Source organism: Glycine max, chromosome 5, assembly GCF_000004515.6.
Source record: "Glycine max cultivar Williams 82 chromosome 5, Glycine_max_v4.0, whole genome shotgun sequence".
NCBI classification, from domain to species: domain Eukaryota; kingdom Viridiplantae; phylum Streptophyta; class Magnoliopsida; order Fabales; family Fabaceae; genus Glycine; species Glycine max.
Window position 1 is genome coordinate 34,776,312 of NC_038241.2, and position 24,213 is coordinate 34,800,524.

General features: G+C 34.4%; 2 protein-coding genes across 2 annotated transcripts; one reads left to right on the top strand and one right to left on the bottom strand.

Moving 5' to 3' along the window:
* Window positions 1-330: 330 nt before the first annotated feature.
* Window positions 331-9,800, bottom strand: LOC100527530 (RecF/RecN/SMC N terminal domain-containing protein). Its single transcript, NM_001250445.3, has 6 exons — window positions 9,477-9,800; window positions 4,852-5,058; window positions 4,202-4,382; window positions 2,979-3,127; window positions 2,165-2,386; window positions 331-789 (listed from the first exon to the last, which is right to left on the bottom strand). Exons 1-6 carry the CDS (start codon window positions 9,654-9,656, stop codon window positions 667-669), a joined length of 1,062 nt encoding a protein of 353 aa, NP_001237374.2. The 5' UTR covers window positions 9,657-9,800; the 3' UTR covers window positions 331-666.
* Window positions 9,801-13,420: 3,620 nt separating this feature from the next.
* Window positions 13,421-23,345, top strand: LOC100779218 (UBX domain-containing protein 1). The gene is made up of 12 exons (XM_003524895.4): window positions 13,421-13,783; window positions 13,920-14,073; window positions 14,515-14,610; window positions 15,682-15,758; window positions 15,956-16,035; window positions 16,642-16,702; window positions 20,185-20,252; window positions 20,341-20,422; window positions 21,556-21,642; window positions 21,721-21,798; window positions 22,740-22,859; window positions 22,984-23,345. The coding sequence occupies exons 1-12, from the start codon at window positions 13,616-13,618 to the stop codon at window positions 23,158-23,160; spliced, it is 1,248 nt and encodes a 415-aa protein (XP_003524943.1). The 5' UTR covers window positions 13,421-13,615; the 3' UTR covers window positions 23,161-23,345.
* The last annotated feature ends 868 nt before the right edge of the window (window positions 23,346-24,213 follow it).

Below are 24,213 nucleotides of genomic sequence, written 5' to 3' on the forward strand. Positions count from 1 at the left end.
GTTTGCAAACTAAGTTAACAAAAATATCTAAAGTCTTGTTTCTTTCCAAGCAAAATTTTTAATCTCAAATATATTTTTAGAGAATAACCAAACATGACTCCAAATTATACTCTCCAACATACTTTTAAACCCTCCCACCAACAGTCCAAAGACCCTAAAACATTATTAGTTGGAAACTTACAACAAAGGCACAGATTCCAGGAAATCAATTTCTATGTGCAGCACATTCCAGAAAAGCCTTTTGACATACACACACAAATATTATATACAAAATCAATCAAGAAACTGAAAAAGAAAAAAAAAATCAAATAAACTAATCACATCGCGTACTAAAATCAACAAAATTTGATAAATCCTTCATCACCGTTTCCCATCCGAAGAGGGATTTCATCCTTGATTTCGCAAAATGTATGTATTTCTCCAAAAGTTGCCTTATACATAATATCCTTGCAGGAATTTATGGCATTTATGTTCTTCTCAAAGAACAATATATTTTCGACAGTGTATACTCTCTTTTTTCAAAGAATACCAAATCCATTATATAAAGTTTGACTCCATTTTGATCACAATGCTAAAATGCAAGGTGCACCAAAAAAATTGCACCCGGACAAGAATTAAAAAAAAAAAAATCAATTTACAAGGAAGTTACAGTAGAGAAAAATACTACTAGATCAAGTTGTCTATAAAAGCTGAAGACAGGATAGTTCTTAAAAGCTCCCTCAAATTAGCCAATACATGGCGTGGTCCCAAACTCTTGGCATCAATGAAATTCAAAAGCTGTTCTAAATCCTACAATCAGAAAGAACGAGGGAAAGGAGCTGTAAGTCAAGGTTAATCACGACGGATAATGTGTACACAGTACAATATATATCAAATATCGTTCAGACAACCACACTTCAAGAAAAAATTAATGACAAAAAAAAGGCACTAACAAGTATGGGAGACCATATTTGAGATATAATACAGAATTAAAAGTCTAAGCCAACCTGCCAGCCAACACCAATGCAAAACCAACAGCCTGTCAATATAGTAAATGCTAATCTTGCTACTCAATTTAGGGAACAGGATCACCTGCAGTTGTTTGTAAACTGCAGGGTCCTGCAGTTAAAATCAAATGGTCTAAAATGTTGTAAGGTGCAACTTATTTTATTTTTCAGTGTATGTAATGCATTTTTAATGGTGATGATTTCTTGACAATGGAAATTCAACTGCAGAACAATCATAGTTTTGTTTTTTGGTAGGAGGAAATCTTTGGAAAAAAACATGAGATGTTTCTTAGAATTAAAGCATCTAATGTAAGCATAACTCAAACAAACTTCTAATCTTTCATGCCATGAAGCGAACAAAGGCATTTGGCTCCTCTAGAGTAAGTAATCTCAGCTGTTGATTAAAAATAAAAATAAAAATAAAAAGCAACGGTCAATATTCCAATACATTCACAATTGGTTATGCATGTGCACGTGATATTGACTCTTAATTTTCTCATTGACAACTGAGATTTGTTACTCTGCTCTCTAAAGTGAATTGCTCACTTTAGAAAAGTCAAATTTCAAACAAAGAGTTGGGAAAACAAAAAATAGAAAGAAAAAAGAAAAAAAAAAAACTAATTCTGGCGGAGGACCCATCCTCACTTCCAGTTAGCACAATGGAAATACAGTAGTAGGCTTTATTCTCATAGTAAAATGGAAATCTGCCAATTCAGTCTCTCTTCATTACAGAGAAAAGCACAAGCAAGGCCAAAATAGTTTCTTAATCAACCAACATGTTGGAAATTTTGAGCAGAGTCCCAAAAAAGTAGAATACTTTCTCTTACAAAAAGCAACACAAAAATCATAGCCAGAAAGCTAATTACGTGAAACAAATGGGAAGTAAACTGCTAACCAAGCAAGAGCAAAACACAGATCCGGCAATCTTGCAAAATATGGTAATGTATAAAGTCGTCAACGAATATAAAAAGTCCATGATCCAAACAAATAAATTAGACAAATGATAAGGGGCAGAAAGTGTCAGCGAAAAAATGCACTAAATTGTTTTCTCAGGAATTCTGAAGGAGATAATGAACAAGATAAGACTATCCCTGTTATGTTTTGCCTTAGTTCAAACAGAGCACTTAAACTCAAAGATTGAGAGTAACTACAAAGCAAAAATAAATAGAAATATATACCTTATTTAGTAAGAAAACAGCATAAGCTGCTCTTGTGGTGTCTTGACCTTCTAAAAAAAGAGGGAATTCCACATGTTTGGCATTTATGTTTGCATTTGATGAAGCTTCAGAAGATGTTAGCTCAGTTGAAGGTGCATTATCAATAATATATGAATGAGAAGTACCCAACCGTAAAGGATATCGCAAAGGAACTTGCAAGTATGAGGCTATAAGTGAAACAGCCTGCGAGAAAATCAGTCTAGTAAAGAACATTTCAATAAATAAATAAATTTTCGAAAAGGGAGACATTTCAATAATTATTAGCTCAACGATCATCCACATGAGCTACAACAAGAAATGCTGCAGCTGGAACACAGAAGTTTGGTATATGATACGAAAAAGCATTGGCAATTAAGTTTGCATATACAAGACATGTCAAAATATGAAGGCTTTAAATACATTCTTCGTCACTGCAAATATACTAGTTTTCGCTTTTAATCCCAGTAATTTTATGTTTCTAATTTGTTAACATTCAAACCTTTTAGTTTTGGTTCTTCCCATTAGTCATGAAAGTGTTTTTGTAACAGAAGACCAAAAAACAGAAGGTTTGGACATTATAAAGATCATAAAAAAATGTATTTAAACCATGATCTGTATATGACAATTTAGAAACCACTATATTAGTAAGGATGGAAAAGGTATTTAAACCAAATATGCATATGACAATTTAGAAGCTGTACATCACATATTTTGCAAATGGATCACAAAAGGCATAAGATAGAATAAAATGAACAGTTCTGAGGCAAAAAAGGGCCAGGTAGGTTCTAATACTTACATGTGCAACATATCCTAGGGCTGTAGCAGAATTTTGAATTTCCTTTTTATCAGTGAAAAAGCTCATCTTCCGAAAAGATAGCACATTCAAATGCAGACCATGAATTGTTAAGGATCCTTGATTAATTGGTTTTAGTCCAGCAGAAGTCCCTGAGTAATGAAATAAATTAAACTTTTACAATAAAATTCAGACAAAGTATCCCTTAGAAATGCAGTGAATATTAGCAAAAAAAAAAAATTGTGATCATTTAAATTAGCAGAAGATAAACTATACTTAACATTCAATGAATAGCTATGGTCTTCTAGAGCATCCAAAGGATCAACCATACCAAAATCTACCGTACCAAACTAAATTATAAAATTATAATTTAAGGCCGTTGTCAATAACCAAAACTAGTGCAGAAGCATCAAAAGAAAGAACAAGACATGAGGCACACACATCAGACAGATGAAGTACAGAATGAAAGACACCCTTTCAACACAAGAGCCCAACTTACGGAAGAACTATATCCAAGGTGCCAGTAAGAAATTAAGGGATAACGATTGAACCATCCAGTACCTCAAGTTTCTTAGTTTATTTAAAAGCTTAAATATGTTATTAGTCATTCATATTTGGGTAATTGTTTTTAGTCCTTCAAAAACAACATTGTTTTTATTAGTCCCTCAAATTTTCGAAAAGCTACTTTTAGTTCCTCTTTGTTCATTGTGTTTATGGTTTCAAATGTGGCAGTTTTTAACCGCCAAAATAAATATTTTTAATTTATTTTTTTAAAAAACCATTTCTAGCGATTTGAAATCACCAAAATATTTGACTCATGGATTGGTGGCTGCTTTTTACATATTTTGGTGACTTTAAATAAGAAAAATAAAAACATGGATGTTGAATTGTGAAGATTTTTTACATATTCTAGCGATTTTAAACTGCCACAAATCATTTTTCAAGAAATTAAATTAAAAAAATTCTAGCAGTGAGAAATCACCACAAATTGGGACACCATTAATGCAAAGAAATTGAGGGATTAAAAGTAGCTTTTCGAAAATTTGAGTGACTAATAAAAACATTTTTTAAGGACTAAAAAAACAATTACCCAAATTTAGAGGACTAAAAATATATTTAAGCCTTATTTAAATTGCAAGTTTCGTATTTTGCATGACCTAAGCCATTTTTTTACCTTAGGGACACTATCCACATACAAAAAAGACTATTATTGATCTAACCATTACCTGTCAGGCTACCTAAAGGATATGCTTCAAGCTCTTGCTCTTGTGCTGGTCCAACCACGATCTTAACAGGATAGAGCATTGAAATTTGAGATGTCATGTATTGTTGCCTCTTCCTGAGCATCTTTTGCAATTTTCTCAGATGAACATAACCATTTTCTTCAGACAGTAATCTATTTGATTCCTATAATAAAAGCATCATCAGCTTTCTAGCTACTACAAAAACACCAGTAAAATATAAACAATAATCCCATTCCCCCAAAACAAGAAATAATGATAACTTATTTATATTCAGCTAAATAAATTCGTCAAATACCATTTCTTACATGGACTAATAGAGAAAAGAAAGCTTTTAAAAAATGAGGACATTTGAAATAAAACAAGAAGTTCATTTCTGAAGGACAGGTACAAGTGGAACTAAGGAAGATATACTCTATTCAATTGAATAAAAATCAGTCAAAAGCAAAAAAGAGCAATACTCCAAATGTCAATTTGTAACACATACTTCAACATCAATAAAATGAAGCAATTTTTTCAATAAGACAACAATGCATTCCCCCTAGAACTACTGAACTTTTTACATTTAATTATTATTTCCAGAAGAAAAAAAAGATATTATATGAAAATCCAACTACAATATGACATAAACTCACCTGGAGATTTCTGCTGGTTACAGAAAGAGCACCCCCTGCCACCAAAAGTGATTGCACTGCACCACTAAGCTGCTCCTCCTGCTTGCTAGCTTCCTCCTTAGCCAGCCTAGAACGTATAGACATATTCTCCATCACCATTTTCTTTGATTCCAATTTTTGACGCATCTCCTCAAGTTCATTCAACCGACCCAATGATTCAGCATTGACCTGTTAGGCGGGCTCATTAATAAGGGACCAGTAAGAAAACAAAAAACCAACTAAAACCAACAATTAGTGCAAAAAAGCATCCCAAGGTGTAAACAAAAACTAAACCACTCAATACCCTGACAAGACTGAACTGGTGTGCTAAAATAAAATCTTAGCAGCATAGTTATCAATCCCAGATAACGGCACAGAGCAACCAACCCCAAAACAGCCACAGCAAGATAGCAGATAGTGGGATGACTACTATTACAAAATTTATTGATATAATTATAAATTAAAGAATGTGTATGTCTGTGCACGCGCGCCAAAAAAATATACCCACAGAATGAGAGTTCCACAGATTGTTAGTTGGCTGGAAATGCAGTTGAGAGCTTTGGGTCAGATGGTTTACATCAAAGAGAGAAGAGACCACCCCCTTTGATGTGAACAGAACAGACTGCAAAGGATGTGAACCAAGTAGAAACCACAGAATGGTGTGCCAGAGTTCCACAGGTTGTGGGTTGGCTGGAAACTCCACAGAATGCTACGGTTTGGCTGGCAATGCAGTTGAGAGCTCTGCGTAAGATGGTTTGCGTTGAAGAGAGAAGAGACTAATGAGAGTAATGTGTAATTTAACCTTAGAAAGGAGTGAAAGTGGGAAATAGTTTGTGTTCTGATCAAATATAAGAGGGGGAGGGGGCAAAATCCCAAGATTGCCCCTCATAAACAGCACCAAATGACATCGTTCAAGGGGGCAAAAAAGGGGGTTTCGTCTTTGATGCAATCACAGCCGCAATTCATGACACTCCAGGCACAACGGTGAGTTGCGACATGACAGGCTTCCTTGGAGCAGGCCATAGACATGACACTCCACAACACCTCTATAGAGTGACTGACTACTACGCTTTGCAGGCTATTTTGAGTTGGAATTTGGGAATCAAGCATTTCCCTTTGTTCAGAGATCATGGATCTACTCATAATGGACACATTTACCAGTCAAGATCCAAGTTATGCAACAGAAAAAATTCATGACACACCAATGATTGTACACCTACTCAGATCCACTGATAAAATTTAAAACACAAAATGATCAGACTAAAATCATAAGTTTGATCATCAGAAAATTATTTCTCTTAAATCCTTTCCCAAAAAAGGTAAATATGCCTCATACTATAATTTATCAAAGTTATGTAGTTTTTTCTCCTTATTCTGATAAAAGAGGAAGATTAAATAATAAATATTTATACTAGGACAAAAGAAAGTGCCTAGTCAGAGATAATATTTGTTCATAAGTAATCAAAGGTAAAGAAACAAACTGAAAAACACACGTCATCTTAACATGACTCTCCAATCTCTGTCCACTGACCTTTCCAGTTACCACTGACAAGGCTGTTACAAAAAACTGACAAGGCCAAAAGGTAAAATTTAAAAGCATAATTACCAACAGAAACAAGTGCATTGCAGATCCATATTAACTAATTATTGACAAAGAAATGAAGCCAACAAAGTTTGATTTAGTTACTAAGGATCAAAGCCACGTTTGTAAGGCTTAGGTCCAATCCCCACCCCCCACCCCCCAACCAAGAAAACAAAAAGATGAGGTCATGGTTATCAAACTCTCGAGTTAACTCGTTAACTCTTACAAGTTTATGAGTCCATTTACCCTCTGCAAGTTGACTCGTGGGTAAACTCTTTTTTTAGTAGACTCTTGGGAGACTCTATAAACTCTAAGTAAACTCGGTAGACTCTCGAGTTTAACACCGAGTTAACGAGTCAGCAAATTAAAAAAATTAAACCAAAATATAAGTCTTTTGGGTTGTTTTCTGTTTGTTTAGTGTTCAACATACCTTCATTTAGTGTGTTGTTTCCAAATAAAAAAAATCTCACATTTAATAACATCAAACCTTATTCTCTAATAACACAAACCTTCGATGAGAATGATCTACCACTACTATAACATCTGCAAGTTATTATCTAATAGTGATGCATTACTAGACTTGGTTATTTAAGTATTGTGAAATTTATATTGTTGAAATGTTTAATTGGTATGTTATTTATAAATATTTTGTTATTATTTTTATATGAAGTGAACTCTTACGAGACTACGAATTGAGTCTACAAGTCGAGTCTATGAAACTCTCACGAGTTTACGTAAGCTCTCGAGTTTGATAACCTTGGATGAGGTACCTCATACCCTCCCCCAACTTAACTTTTTTTTGTTACCCAAAACAATGAGAAATAAGAGATCAACTGGTCCAACCAAAATACACCTCAGCCCTATTAGATAGTGATGTGTGCTTCAAAGTCTCTCGCTAATGAACTCAAACACCACTAACCAAAACCAAAAGATCACAGTCCATTGTAAGGCTTAGGTTCAATCCCTGCCCCCCTCCCCCCCAAAAAAATAAATAAATAAATAAATAAAATGTGTTGCCCTTGGAATTATACACATTTGGTCCCAATTTTTCCAGAGAAAATAACTGCACTGTTATCAAAAGTTCTTTATGGAAGCCAGCAAAAAAGAGACTATTTTTCCAAAACAAGCTGAACAAACATGTACATTTCCTCCCTCCTTAACTTTCTATTACCAAAAACAAAAAGAGAGATGAAAGATCATCCAGTCCAATCATAATAAACCTCAACCCTCCTAAACAGATTGAATTTGAAGCCCCTCTCGGCTAGAAACTTAAACATTACAATCCAAAACCAAAAAAGTAATAAAATAGCCTAGTTGTGAACCGAAGGATCTGCTTAAACCCTAAATGGAAAATGAGCCACAAGTAATAAATAAGAAAATAAATAGTTTGCTTCTAATTTAAGATATAACGCAACGAACTCAATCCCCCAATTTCCGATTAGATGGTGATCGACCTTAAGCCTCTCAGCAATGAACTCAAACACCACTGTCCAAAACCAAAAAGATCACCACAGTCCATTGCAATTCCCTCTCCCCTAAACACACCTGTGAGCAAAAATCACTATAAACCATCATTAAGGCCTTTAGCATGCCTTGGCAGTGGAATTAACACACATTAGGATCCCATTTTTTCTGAGAAAATAATCACTTTGTTATCAAACCTGGCAAAAAACAGATTATTTTTCCAAAAATAAGTAATGCCAAACCCCTCCCCCCCGGGGGCTTTATACAAAAAGGAGAAATGAGAGATCAGCCGGTCCAACCATAATAAACTTAAATACCACAATCCAAAACCAACTTATCATGTATTTCTGACTTTCTTTGTAATGCCTTAAAGGCAGATTTTGCTGGTGTTGCCTTTCCAAGAGTTTTCTAGGTTGGTTAATATATTGGATATGCTTATAAGGAGAGCCCAAATGGGCCACAAGTAGTACAAAAAGAAAATAAATAGTTTGTTTATGATAAATACAACAAAATCAATCCCCTAATTTCCCATTACATAGTGATGGACACTAAAGCCTCCCGGCAATGAACTAAAACACCACACAGCCCAAAACCTGAACACCACAGTCCATGGTAAGGCTTAGGTCAATCTCCTATCCCCCCCTGCCCCAAACATACACTCAAGCATGAAAATCACCTTAAATCATCATCAAGACCTTTAGCGTGCCTTGGCCTTGGAATTACACACATGTTTGGTTCCAATTTTTTCCAAGAAAATAATAGCTTTTTTTTTTCAAAAGTTCTCTGCGGAAGCTGACATAGGGAGATTATTTTTTTCCAAAATAACTGGAACCATTCCCTCCCCCTTAACTTCCACTATGTTTGGAAACACATTCCAAACACTCCAAAAGTATGTTCAACCCAAAAGATATGAACGGGTTCCTTCCACCAACTTATGCACAGCACCCCACCAACGGATTTCCAAACATACGCTTACTATTACCAAGAACAAAGAGAGAGAGAGATAAGAGATCATCCAGTCCAACCATAATAAACTTCAACCCCACTAAACAGTGATCGAGATTTGAAGTCTCTTGCTCACCAACTTAAAAACCACAATGCGAAAACAAAATCGTAATAAAACAGCATAGGCATAAACCGATGTATTCGCTTATAAGGTGAACCCTAATTCGCAAACAGGCAACGAGTAAGTAGTAATAAACAAAAAATAAATAAACAGCTCGCTATCTAATTCATTATCTTGATAAATAAATGCAATTACATTCGTCTCCCTTCCCCAATTCTATTTCCTTCCGCCAAGAATTTTCGTAATCAAACACAGAACGCGATTCCATTCCCCACTCAAGCTCGCATTCTCCACGAGACCAAACGCGCTTTCCCTCCAGCCACTAAATTCCAACTTCATTTCCATTTAACTTTTCATTCATTACAGTAAACCCGTCAAAATCGCAAACACAATTTCCGTAATTGAAGAAACGCAGGATAACATCGTCATCATAAACCCGGTTTCGGCATTTAGCAATGGCTAAACCTAAAACCAAAACGAAAACTAAAACCCTACCTGAATTAGGGGCTCGAGCTTGTACTGAAGATTCCGCTTCTTCTCGTTGGCTTCGTGGAGCGCGGAAGAGAGACTGGCCAACCTTGCAAGATCGTGCTGGAAGTCGTCCCACTGAATGACCTTCACATGATCAGGATCAGTTGTGGTGGTCCGCAATGATAGAATCTGGCTTGGTTCCATCGCGGATCGAACTCACCATCGTCTTCGAGTGAGTGATCAGCGTCTCAACCTCTCATCATCCACCCCTCTTCTGATTTTCTCGGGAAAATGACGGGAGAGAAGGAAAATCGCGTCTTGGTCCTCGATAATGAATGTTGCGAATGTTAGGTTTTTTTTATTATGCCGCGAAATAGTGGACACGTGGGAAACGTGCGCGGTACTTTTTTTGCCTTTGTACATTTGCTGCTTGGTCCCTCGCGTATTTGGATTTTTCTAGTATCACAAAAGTGAGGAAATGGATTTTATGCAACTGTAGGGAAACCGAATCCCAGAAGTGATTATGAAAAATTTCAGCATTATACTCTTAAATATATTGTTGTTAAACATACTTTCTTTTTTTAAAAAAAAACTTAATTATCAATTTGATTTCCAAAAAAATTTAAGTTCTAATTAGATTCTCAAATTCTTAAAAATACGTCAATTTGATTGTTTTCAAGCAAATTGATGTTGATGTTGTTATCATTAAAATATTGATGATTTTATTTACAAATAGTGGTGGCTAAAAACTGTCACTATTTTATTTTTAAAGAAAAAAACCACTGAAAAAATATCGGCACTTCGACTCCTCTCTCCTCCGCCCGCACCCTGTGATGTCCTCCCCCTCAACTACAAACTACGGCGATGCCACTCCATTTGCGTTCACCATCGACGGAGCGATGTGCAGCAAGATCTCAACCCCGACCACAACCACCGCCAAATCTCACGATTTTTATGGTGCATATTAAGCCTCTCCGGTGTCATGCTGCATTGCACATCTTTGCTCCGTGTATGGCTGGTTGGTGGCTTTGTGTATGGTGGTAGTGGTTGTGGGTCGCGCAAGGTGGTTTGCGGTTGTGGGACAAGTTCAGATTCTAGTGAAGGGTGGTGGTTAGTGGCGATTGGGGTGGCAGCGATGGGTCGTAGTGGTTGGGTTGCGCAGTGGTGGGTTGCCCGTTTCGAAAAATATTTTCATGTTTTTTTAAAATAAGAAAAATATATAGTGGCGATTTTAACTGTTACTATTTGTAAATAAAATCGCCGGTATTTCAATGATAACGATGTCAACATCAGTTTGACGAAAAGTATCATACAATTAGGATAAATATGAAACACTTGAAGGCTGGCAAAATCTCTAGATCCCCTAGACAACTGGTGAGTCACTAGACTTTGTAGTCTAGTTCAGAACTTAGCAACGTTTTGCAAATATTGATGATGTTACCAAACTCATTCAACTCCATCTTCTTACAACTGATACTCAAGACTACTCACTGGCAATCTATTTCGAGAACCACTTTATTGAAATCCAGTTCTTTAGCCCACTTTATCGCATGAAGAAGAGGTAGTGCTTATCCTTCGTGAACAGTAGGAAGAAAATTTCTAACCTCAGTACGAGCTTGGATAAATTTGCCTTCATCATCCCTGATACAACTTCCAAAACCCATTGAAATTCTAGACACCTAGATACAAAGCTAATTATATAGTAGTATTTTCTTTTATTGATCCTCACTAATACATCCTCTTCAAATCTTAGTATATTTTGGTGATCCCTAAGTGTATGATAAATTTTTCCTTATGAGTTTCTTCAAGAAAATTTCCCCCAACATTTTCCTCCTTAGGAACAATGATCTATTTCTTAAAAAAAAATTATATCATCAGTCAATAAAGTATAACTCTATTAGTTTACAAGAGATTGAAAATCTTTTTTTTTAAGTTTTATTTCTTTTAACTAACTACCTAAGGTCACTACCAAATTTTACTTGTGCAAGTTCACACTTAAAGCATTGAGAGACATCCAAATTCATACCTACAAACTCACTGGGAAACCTAATTTTACTAAGGTACATGAGCCTATTCCCAATTACGTCCAATTACTTTTCCCATCCAAAATGGATGTAACTTATCTTATTTAGATATATAGGTATAAATATATTTTTAGTCACTCAAATATGAGTCATTTTCTTTTTAGTTCTCTAAATTTGAAGTTACTTTTTTTAATCTTGGAATCCGTAAAATACTTTTTCTATCCTTCTGTAAAGTGTAAGCCAAACAAAAATTAAAGGAAGTTTTTTGACATTTTTCACCGTCATAATTTGATTTTCTATTTTCTATTTTAAATATAATTTTTTATTGATTTGAAACAGTCAAAATAAAGTCAATAAAAAATTTAAAGCAATTTTTTATGAGTTTTTATTTTTTTATTGACTTGATTATAACAGTTTTATCACTAGAAATGTATTTTAAAATATAAAATAAAAAATTAAATTTTGGTGGTCAAAAGTTGTTATAAATTACAAATTTCTTATTTCATGTTAGGTTCATACTATACAAAAGAACTAAAAATAACATTTTATAAATTTCAATGACTAAAAAAATCAACTTTAAATTTTAAAGACTAAAAAATGACTTAACTTTAAAGGACAAAAAACAAAGTCATAAATATTTCATCTTGAATGAGAATATCCTTCATTTAATTTCAAGAATTTAATGTATATTTTATTCTAAAAGGTAACGACTCACTCTTAAAATAACAAAAATATATAATCTTTAGTAATTATAAATTACATTCTCAGTTCTTATGATGGTAAAATTCTCATCAAGCAAAACAACCAACAATTGGATTTCAACATACAAAAAAGTCACCTTAAAATTCTCAAAATTCTTATGAAAACCTTGGATGAAATTGCATTCCCCAGTAAATCACTAAATGAAACACAACAATTGGGTTGCACAAAAATTCCAACATTTTCTCATCAAGAACCCTGAATAAAATCACATCCAATAAATTCATTCCATGAAAATTTAAAAAAGATGTTGTTATACTCACTTGTTGAAGATCTCTAATTAAGCTCCAAATTTATCTCACTGTTGTGTTAAGATTTTTTTTCCCCAAAAATAAAGGCTAGGGCTTGAGAGAAACTAGTTAAGGAAGTTAAGAGAGGTTTTCAGAATGGTGATAAATGGTTATGAGGGTTTTGATTGTCTTTCTCAAGGATTAAATAGGTGGTGAAATAAGTGTGTATCAGATTTTAAAGAAACCCACTTGAGCTCTTTCTCAAGGATGGTATTTAATTTATTTTCATCTGCAACGAGATTTTCATTTGCGAAATTAAAGAGTACATGTCATATGATTGGTAGCTTTTATTCCAACATATTTATCGAGCAAGCAACTCATATGCGGACTAGCTTGACAAACATGGATCATCATCTTTTTTGCCTCTGCAAAATTGAGAATTTTGTCCCCACCTCATATACATGGTGAGAGTTTGACTTTTATTTTTCCTACTAGTAAGAAAACATATTAGCATGTTTCCATTAAATATTGGATGGAAGGTTAATAGGTGAACCAAAATTATATTATATATATATATATTAAAACAGTAGGATTAAATTAAAAAAAAGTTACTAAATTGTGAAATAATGTTAGTAATCACAAGGGTAATTAAGAAGGAAAAGTAGACGATAAATACATCAATTTTCTCTTTAAATTAGAATAACTAGTATTTTAGTCTTGCACATGATAAATATTTTTTATAATTAATAAATATTTGTTTTATATAATTAAAAATTATAATTTATAATATTTAAATCATATTATAATTAAAAATCATAATAAATTAAAATAGATAGGAAATTAAATTAAATCGTTCAGTTTATATTATATTATCTCGTATATTGTTAGAAAGATATCTAAATTTTGAAAATAATATATATATATATATATATATATATATATATATTAATTTAACGTCAAAAATAATTTTTTAGGAAGAATAGTAATGATAAATTAATAATAAATAATAATTTGTTAGCGGCGTTGTTGCATCGCCACTCTACCGGAGAAAGCAAGCCCAAGCAGTCGTCGTAGGTGCTGCTGATTGGTCAAAATAGAAATCCAATTGTTGAAATTTGTTACTTGCATTGCGTTTGCTGCATCAGAATCAATGGCAGGCGTTTCTCTCAAGTGCGGTGACTGCGGTGCTCTGTTGAGAACCGTAGAAGAAGCGCAAGAGCACGCCGAACTCACTTCCCACTCCAACTTCTCCGAGTCCACCGAACCGGTTCTCAACCTCATCTGCTCCGTTTGCTCCAAACCCTGCCGATCCAAAACCGTCAGTCCCACTCTCTCCGATCAACAATTCCCGATTCTCATTTTAGGGTTCAATACCGCACTTAATTGTTTCCTTTTTTTTAATATATTATTATTATTAACTGAATCTGTTACTGTTGGTTGGATCGCGAACATAGGAGAGTGATTTGCACACGAAAAGAACCGGCCACACCGAGTTCGTTGACAAGACTTCCGAGGCCGTCAAACCGATTAGTTTGGAGGCTCCGAAGGTGGATGCAACTGCTTCGTCGGAAAACCCTTCCGCTGCTGCATCCACTGACAAAAATGAAGGTAATTTTTTTTTTAAGTTTAGTTAATTAAAATTTAATATTCCCAATCTATGATTGTTAAGCTATAAAATAAGGGCGTAATTACTCGTTTGGTTACCATACCTGCATGATCTTTACATTTTAGTCTCTATACCTCGAATTATTCGTTGTAGTTCCAATACACACACTTTTTAACTCAAATTAGTTCTTACACATACACTTTTTAATCTGTTTTAATCCCTATGATTTTTGAATACCAGGAACTAAAACTGATTAAAAAGTGTATGTGTAAGGATTAAAACGGGTAGTAGTTTTAGGTGTAAGAACTAAAACGGAAAGATTGTGTAGGTATAGGGACCAAATGAATAATTAAACCTAAAATGGTTTATAAGCTCAGTGGTTAATGGTGATGTAGTTTTAGTTTGTATGTTTGCCTGATTGTGGTTTATGTTTTAAACTGCAGAAATGGTTGTTCCCGAAGTGGACAAGAAGCTGCTCAAGGAACTTGAATCCATGGGGTTTTCAACGGCACGGGCAACGCGGGCGCTTCATTACTCTGGTGAATTTACATGCAGTCCTATTCTTTTGTTATTGACCATAGTTGTGTAGTGTTCTATACCGGTTCAAGATAGAGATATTCTCTTATTTCTGGATTTTTTTTTCTGACTTGGTTTTTGCTGTCTCATGTGAGAAGACCAATAGAGGCTTTTGTAGTTTGAGTGGATCAAACTGAGGATGGTCCTAGTAAAAGAAATAGAGGAAGAACCAATTTAGTTTACCTTGCTCTGAAGTGTTTTATTGAAAATATGATTTGCAATAGAGCCTAGTCTAGTATGTTGATTGATCGTGGAGCTGATCTCACATACTGTGATAAGGCTTGATTGTTATTGTTTCTTTTTACTTTTTCTGTCTGCCCAAGTGTTATCAATGGCGAAAGGCCAAATCATGCCAAATAAACACGCCCATGGCGCCACAAAAGCAGGCCTCCCTTCACAAGTTGCTTATAGTGGTTGCCAATCCGCCATGGCGACCATGGCATCACCATTTAACAACATTGTTCTGTCTTGAAAATTACTTCTTTTTTTTTTATTGGATAGTTCGTGGAGTAGAGATCTGTAGTTATTAATGCATCATGGGACATTTGTGGAGTATGTTAGCTGTTCCACTTATCCCTAAGTAATTACCTTTTGTTCTAATAGTGCTTTTTGTCACAGGTCATTCTTGGACGTTCATGAAATATTTTTTTCGTATTTTTTTTTAAAAAAAGATTGATATTTGTATCCATTAATCATTATTGTATCACAGAGCATCTATTTTTGCTTTTTTGAAGGGAACTTTATGATATTGTTGGAAGCTAGGGTGGGTTAACAGAGAGAAGTGAGAAGAATATAGCCAGGAAAGGGACTTGTTTATTAAAAGTTTATAATATTTATATATGATGGAAAATTTGATTTAAAACTTATTAGATTTAAATCTTAGTTTCCGTAGTTACGCGTGACAGTCTTTGGATCTAGGATACATGACCAGTCAGTTTAAAGGGTATTTTCAATGCACCATTAATGTTATTTATATCTGGACATTGATAATTATTGAGATTCTAGATATTAAACCTGGGTTCTCCCTTCTACAGGTAATGCTGGCCTTGAGTCTGCTGTAAATTGGATAGTAGAGCACGAGAATGATCCTGACATAGATCAGATGCCCTTGGTACAATATTTATATTTTTAATATCACTTATTGTCATTATGTGCTTAACTGCTTATTGCTTCATGAGTAATAGATCTGATGTTGCAAACTTCAACAAAAATAAGACTAGTTCGTGTTATGAACAAATTTTAAAATGTATTCAGTGGAATTAAGTCACAAACTCTAGTTTCTAACCTGCTGATTAATGATTCACACAGGTACCCGCCAACACCAAAATTGAGGCTCCTAAACCTTTGCTTACCCCAGAAGAAATGAAGGCCAAACAGCAGGAACTAAGGTATAAAACTGAATTCAGATAACATTCATACTAAAGGGTGAAGTTATGAAGCTATTTTAGAGTTTTAATATTGTTTTGGACAAAGTTCTAGAGAATAAATTTACATATGTATTGATTCATTTGATAGAAGTAATGTATGCTGATGACCTAGGGTAATCCCTAGTCTGCTTTTACCTGACCTCTAAAGGACACAGTTGATGCATTCTGGTATTTTTATAAGTACCATAGACTGATTAAGTGAACACCTAATATTAATATCATTGGGTATTGCACCCTGATTTATAAGTCTTGAAGTTAACTGTTAGAGATTAGAAATGTGTCTGCAGATTTCTGTGTCCTCTATCATTGTGTGCAAGTTATATACATGCCATTAATATACAACAGTATTAATGTTAGCCAAATTCGTGTCAATGCATTATGTTCTGGCCTTCTGAACTTTTGCTCAGTTGATATTGTCATATGAAGATTTTTGAAATTATGTAGTTTAATACATGCTTACATGTGTCCAGAACTATAGTTTCCGTGTGCTTACATTTAAGCCAATTTATTATTACTGGTATATTTGTAGTCTGTGTAATCATTGATTTTTTAAACTATAATCTCAAGGGAGAGAGCTCGTAAGAAGAAAGAAGAGGAAGAGAAGAGAATGGAGAGAGAAAGAGAAAAGGTATATTGCAGATTCATCCATTTGATTCTCGCTTATTTCTTGTGACTTTCATTACTGATATACACATGTATTTAAAATCTTTACATTATGGAAGGGTTTCATACTTGTTGCTTTGCCTCACCTGGTCAAAGGTTGAATTTCAGAGCAAGATAGAGTGAGCTTGATAGTGACATTGCAAGCCCAAATGACTCTTCCGAGGGGCATGTTAGAGATATAAAATCATTTATGAGCCTCCACTTAATAGCTTAAGCTTTTGGGAGAGTTGGTTCTCAGCACATGATGTAGTATTGCTTCAAAAATCAATAATTTTTTTTGTTTGTCAATTATTGTTTTTAATTATATCAAAGTCTATATCGTAAATGAAGTGACATTCCTGTAACATGGTAAAGTTTAAGTTGATTAAAAGTAATATATTACCTCATCTGTGTATTAGTATATTCTTGAATCGAAGTTCACGTTATTAAATGTAAAAAAAAAATAAAAAATTCTAGGCTGTTAATAGTATTTTTGAAAGTGTTATTGTTTTCTTGTTTTGTAAATTGTATCTAAGGTGGTTTGAGGGTTTTGGTAGTAGTTTTGTGACCTCTTTGTTTTAGATATTGGTGAATGGAAGCCCCTCAGCTGAGTTCATCTTGCAAAGAGGACTCGAACAAGGGAACCCACTAGCCCCACTCTTATTTAATATTGTTGCTGAAGGCCTAAAGGGGCTGCTGAGAGAAGTGTTGGAGAAGAAGCTATTTAAAGGTTTCTTAGTTGGAAGAAATAATGTAGAAATCAGCATTTTACAGTATGTTGATGATGCAATATTTTTTGGGGAGGCCTCCATGGAAAATGTCAAAGCAATCAAGGTCATTTTGAGGAGCTTCAAATTGGTATCAAGTTATCTAAATTGCAAATCGTTGTCTATACCTTTCCTATATTTGGGTATCCCGATTGGGACAAACCCAAGGTGTAGTGAGTTGTGGGATCCTATTCTCAAGAAATGTGAGAGAAAGTTAGCAAAATGGAAACAAAAATACCTTTCTTTTGGGGGTAGAGTGATCTTATAAAGTTAGTCTTAACCTCCATTCCCATCTACTTTTTTTTCTTTTTTCAGGGTTCCTAACAAAGTTCTGGATAAGTTGGTGAGCTTACAGTGCAGGTTTCTGTGGGGAGGAGGGATGGAGCAGAAAAAGATTATGTGGGTCAAGTGGGATACAGTGTGCCTACCAAAGGAGAAAGGGGGCCTAGGAATTAGGGACATCAAGAATTTCAATCTTACTCTTCTTGGAAAATGGAGATGGAATCTATTCCATCACCAATGGGAACTGTGGGCTCAGGTGTTGGATTCAAAATATGGCGGTTGGAGGAATTTGGATGAGGATAGGAGAGGCAACAATGAATCATTCTGGTGGCAGGACCTTAGTTCAATGTTTCAGCCTTTGCAGGAGGGTAACTGGTTTCAAAATGGGATATCTTGGAAGGTGGGTTGTAGAGCTAGAGTGAGATTTTGGGAGGATCGGTGGAAAGATGATGGTGTACCGCTAATGCTAAAATACCCTAAGTTATATCTCATTTCCTGTCAGCAAGAACAGTTCATACAGCAAATGGGGAGATTCTCAAATGCAGGCTGCGAGTGGAGCTTTCAATGGAGGCAATCACTTTTTGATGCTGAGATTGATGTGGCTGATAAGTTCTTGGGAGACACAGAAGGCATCTCAATTCATCCTGGCCGATAGGACAAGTGGGTGTGGAAGGGAGATTCAAGTGGTAATTATTCAATGGGGAGCGTGTACAAGCTACTTTTGGGAGATTCCATAGACGAGAATCAAGATGGAGTTTTCAATGAGTGTGGAATGTAAAGATTCCAAGCAAAACATCCTTTTTTGCTTGGAGATTAATCAGGGACAGGCTGCGAACAAAATCAAATTTGCGCAGGAGAAATATCGAAATCAATGACTCTTTCTGTCCATTCTTCAGAAACAATGAAGAGGATGCAGCTCATTTATTTTTCAACTGCAGCAAAATTCTTCCGGTTTGGTGGGAATCGGTGTCTTGGTCAAACATATCGGGTGTTTTTCCGCAAACTCCGAGGCATCATTTCCTCCAACATGGTTTTGGGAGGCCTTCTGGAGTCAGGTCTCAGAGATGGCAGATCTGGTGGATAGCTTTATCCTGGAGTATATGGCAGCATAGGAATGGGATAATTTTCTCAAATGATAGCTTCAATGGCAGTAAATTGATGGAGGATGCCATTTTCCTTTGTTTGTCATGGTTTAAAAACTTGGAAAGGTTTTGAAATATCTTTTAATCACTGGTCCAGTAATTTGAGAGGGATTTTGTAATCAGGGGAGGGATACATTCATAGGATTTGGGTAGATTATAGACAACACTATGGTCAGATTTATGGTTTTCTAATTCTAGTATTAAAGCCTGTATTAGGAAACCATAATTCTGCTAATCTTGGACATCAATTGTACTCCTTCAGTACCCCTGGTACTAGTCTTGTATATAATATTTTATCTTTGCTGATAAAAAAAAAGATTTTGGAAAAGATAAAATGTGTCCATGCACAGAAAATGAGATACTTTTGGAAGATGCCCAACACCAGTTGTGGTTGGTAGAAGTGTAATCCAAACAGGTCCATACTCCATAGTCTTATTATAGATGTATAATGCCTGCGTTTTTTAAGTTGTAACACAACTATTCAAAGCAGTTTTAGTGAATCTAGTTTGCATTCCTCTCTATTCATATTAATCTTTTCCTATTAGCTATCTTCACATCTCCTTGACTCAGACCAAGAATTTCATCACAACCTAATTTGTTGGCGAATCATTCAAAGTCCAATTTTAACTCATTACTCCTGCATTGTTTAATAACTCTCTCTCTCTCTCTCTTGTGGTCTTGCCCATTTGTGTGTCCGTGAAGCTTTGATGAAATTCATTGGTTTTGGCACCTGGGTTATTATGTAGTCAAAGACAAATCATTAGAGTTGATTTCACAACAACCTTTAAGTATCTCCAAAGGTTATTGTGAAATTAAACTATTGGAATTAATTGAACTCAATATCAGAAATAGAAGGGCCAATGCTTAAAGCCTATGTAATTTGTTTGAAGGATCTCAAGACTTCACAAAAGATATGCTAAAAGAGGGAAAAAAGCTTCACATATAAATCAGATAATCTTTAATTGGTTATTGGCTTAAAATGTTGGACATCTTTTATACTAATTTTTCTGCTCTTATACAGTCTAGTTACTCCAATTTGTGTGTGTGTGTGTGTTTTCATTTTATGATATTCAAGCTGCCATGTATCTGTACTGTGTTCCAAAGTAGCAGTATCTCTTTAGTTATCTTGAAAAATTCATGGGTTAATTTTTGTTGTATATATGTTCTTAGGTCGGACCAGTTTATAACATTGTAATATAGTATTTCTTGAAACTTTTGTCCATATTTGTTAATTAGTTTGGATCTTCATTTTCTTATCTGTCATGTTTTTAATGCAGGAGAGAATTCGCATTGGCAAGGAGTTGCTGGAAGCAAAGCGGATTGAAGAAGAGAATGAGAGGAAACGGTCTGGCTCAGCTAGTAAATTTGTTGCCTCCCATCTTGTATTTTGTTTTGAATGCACTCAGCTAAGAAAAATTTGCTTCCTCTTGCAGTTTGTTGGCCTTGAAAAAAGTAGAGAAAGAGGAAGAGAAAAGGGCTAGGGAGAAAATCAAGAAAAAGTTGGAAGAAGACAAGGTTCCAACATTTCTTAACCATTTTGTTCTCTCGTTCTTTTATCGAGCCTGTTCTTATCTGACGCGAGAGTCAGATCATATAAATGGTTTTTAATTAGAATTAGAATATGAATATGAATGCCAAATACTTAAATCTGCGTCCCTGACCTCTATTTAGAATTAGAATATGAATGCCAAATACTTAAATCTGTGTCCCTGACCTCTATTTAGAATTAGAATATGAACGCCAAATACCTTATGTGCATTAAATCCTATTTTTTTGTCATCTGGCTGTAGTTGGATACTGATAATACTTTTTGAGATTTGTTTTTATTTTCCATCAAGATCATTTACTTTGAAAACATAGTTGTTTAACTTATTCTCTCAGTCTCTGGTAAAAGATCACAGGACATACTGACGTAGAAGTGTGGGACATTAATTCAGGTTGTGTATTTAATAAATATATTGAAAGATAAGCCACCATTTGCCATGCATGGTTGTCTAAAATGAATAAAAAACCGTACTTTGGGATAAAATATATTTAGATATGATAGATTTATATTGTTTTGAATTGGTTGACAATATTGTTTTCATTTTGGAACTGCATTCTGCTTGGCATTAGCTTATTTGAATTATAGGTTAGATCAAAATGGTTGAATTATGCCCCAACCCACAAATCTTGTGTTCTGCAATCTGCATATGAATGAATTATACTTCAAAGAAGTTTTGTGAAAAGGTTAATTTCCGTTTTGCCAATTTTATTGTTTTAATGGAAGAATTTAATGATTTGAGCATTGCACTAACTTGGAATATCAAGTGCAGAACAAAATGTTTTGTGCTCATTGAAAGTTTCCGCAATGCATATTCCCATATATGTTATACCAGAAGAACCCATTCAGAAAATGAGTCTACTTTGTGTCATTGCTGATCAAATTAAATATGCATTTTGAACAAATTTTTTGCCAAAGAAAAACAATTTTTGGAGCCTGCTACTACTGCTTTTATGGCTGCAGTAGCTTTAGAGGACTTTAGTCCAAGTTTTTAGGAAGACTTGAGGAGTACGATGAGTCTTTTCTTTCAAATGATGGAATGAAAAATTGAATATCTTTTATTGGGAGATTTGAATGAAGTCACTTTGTTTCTCTATGATGACAGGCAGAAAGAAGGCGGAGACTTGGATTGCCTCCAGAGGAACCCTCAGCAGCCAAACCTTCACCTGCGCCTATTGTGGAGGAGAAAAAGGTATGAGCTTGGCCAAAAATAATGATGGTTTCATTTTTTTTCCCCAGCTACATGCTTATTTGAAATTTGTGCTTGCAGAGTTTTGTGCCTGTTAGGCCTGCCACAAAAGCTGAGCAAATGAGGGAGTGCCTCCGTTCTCTCAAGCAGAACCACAAGGTACATTCTTGGGGAACTCCAGGACCTCTGTCTAGTTGACAGTATTAATAACTGTTCGATAGTTGATGAACTGGTATCAATTGAACATCTAATGGTAATAGCATAAGAGGTACCATAGCAACCTCCATCACTTGATGCTAAATATTATATATTTTATTACAAATTATGCAGATAGCTTTACATCCAAAAAAGTTTTGCCCCCTGAATCTTTCTATTTAGCTTCTTACTGCAAGTGCAATTGCATAACCTTTTTGTGTTCATGAGGGACAACTGGCCTACCTTGGCTTTTGAAAGAATACTTACATTTTTTTTTTCAAAAGCCAAAAAATGTACCAGACTGGTTAGATAGCATACGCCATACAGCAAAGGATACTTACTTTTATATGCCTAAATCTTGCCCTTTTATTCAGTGAAAGGGTCCAGTGCTTGAAAGAGATAGGATTGATTTTTTTTGGATAGAAGCGAGTAGATGTACATCTAGAGATGTGCTATTGATGAATATTAGTGCACTTTGATAGCATCGTTAATGAATCCACTGGTTGTATTATATCTGAACTTCTTTTAGCTTCATATATTATCTTTATGCTTCTCAAAGGGGACGATTTAGCTGCATATCTTTTTGAAGGACCCAAATTTATATTCTCTTATGAAAATCATAAAGTTCTTGATATGATTTCAATTATTTTCATTTTGATTTCTAGTGCTTTTATTTTGGATGGCCAGAGAAGTATACTGTATACCACGTGCCATGCAATCTGGAAAAATGAGGCCATTTTTTAATATACAGTAGTGATAGTGTTGACTGCATTTTACATTCTACTAAAGGAATTTGATTGCTTACCTCACATCAATGCTTCTCAAATATTGCTTGTTAAAAGTATCTTCTGCTTAAATATTGTGATACCTTAGCCTATTTACATGTTCACTTATTCTTGGAGCAGGAGGATGACGCTAGAGTGAAGAGAGCATTCCAAACTCTTCTAACTTATGTAGGGAATGTTGCCAGAAATCCCGATGAAGAAAAGTTCAGGAAGATACGTCTTAGTAACCAATCTTTTCAGGTATATGGCCCCATATTTCTCTTGTCTAAACGAAAGTTGGGTTTTCAATACTAACCTACCACTAGATCATTTAAATACGATATATTTATGGTAAGTCTGTGTTTATGTTGGGTGTGTTTTACAGGACAGAGTTGGTTCCTTGAAAGGGGGCATTGAATTTCTAGAAATTTGTGGGTTTGAGAAGATCGATGGTGGTGAGTTTTTGTTTTTGCCTAGGGACAAAGTTGAAATGGCGGTCCTGAATTCAGCTGGATCTGAACTAGACTCTGCAATAAAGAATCCATTTTTTGGAGTTCTTTAGATGAGGCAACTGTTATAATAAGAGGCTCGATAATTGTAGTTTCTTGGTTCGAAGTCTGAGTGCTTCCCTTTGTTTATTAAAAAAATACTCTTATTTATTTACCTTAATTTATGCTCGAAGGTATCTGTAGAGAGATTTGTTACTTGGCTATCATAAGTTTATGAGTTTTATACAAATTTATTTCAGAACTTCATCTTATATCTAATGATGCATCGCTAGGCTTACTTATTCCGCTTAGGATTTCCTAAGCAGTTTAAGCAGAATTTATATAATAACTTACATAAGTTTAAGCAAATTTTTTTATTTGGAGGAATCGAAGCTAGTATAAAAAAATTTACAATAACTTATGCATCTTTTTTAATCAATGTTCAATCAATTTGAAAGTTTAGAAAATAATTAATTTTTTATTGATGTATTTTACAAAAGTTGTAATTTTTTGTGGGAACTTAGAAAATAATCAATGTTTCATAACTTATTGACGTATCAAATTTTTTGTGCGAACTTAAAAATCAACTGTAAAAAGTTGTGATTTTTCTTTCTTTAATAATTAATGGTAAGACAATTTAGGATTATAATTAAATAATTTTTTATATTAATTATAAAATAAATTATTTGAATTTAATTTTAATAAGAATTTAATTTTGTAAAGATTACATGAAGTATGATCCTGTATTTGGAGGGTTTTATAATTCTAAAGAATCTTAAATTCAAATTTCAATTAAAATGTATTCATTGTTTTTTTTCCTTTGGATAAAGAAATTAAATTTTTTCAGGAAATAATAAAAATATTTGTCTAAAATTTCTAAATCAGAAGCATTGAATTAACTGTAATAGTCTAAATAAAGTACAAAAGAGCATGTCTTTCTCACACCTTGAATAGAAGTTGTCTTGTATCATCCTTTTTCTTATATCATGTTTCTCTTTTACGTTCTCAACAAGATGTGTTAGCAATAATTTATTTAATGTTTTTGCTAACAAGAAACACACTCCCAAATTATTGTGCTATAAAATCAGTACATTGTTTCTTGAATCTTCTATGTTTTTTGTAAATCA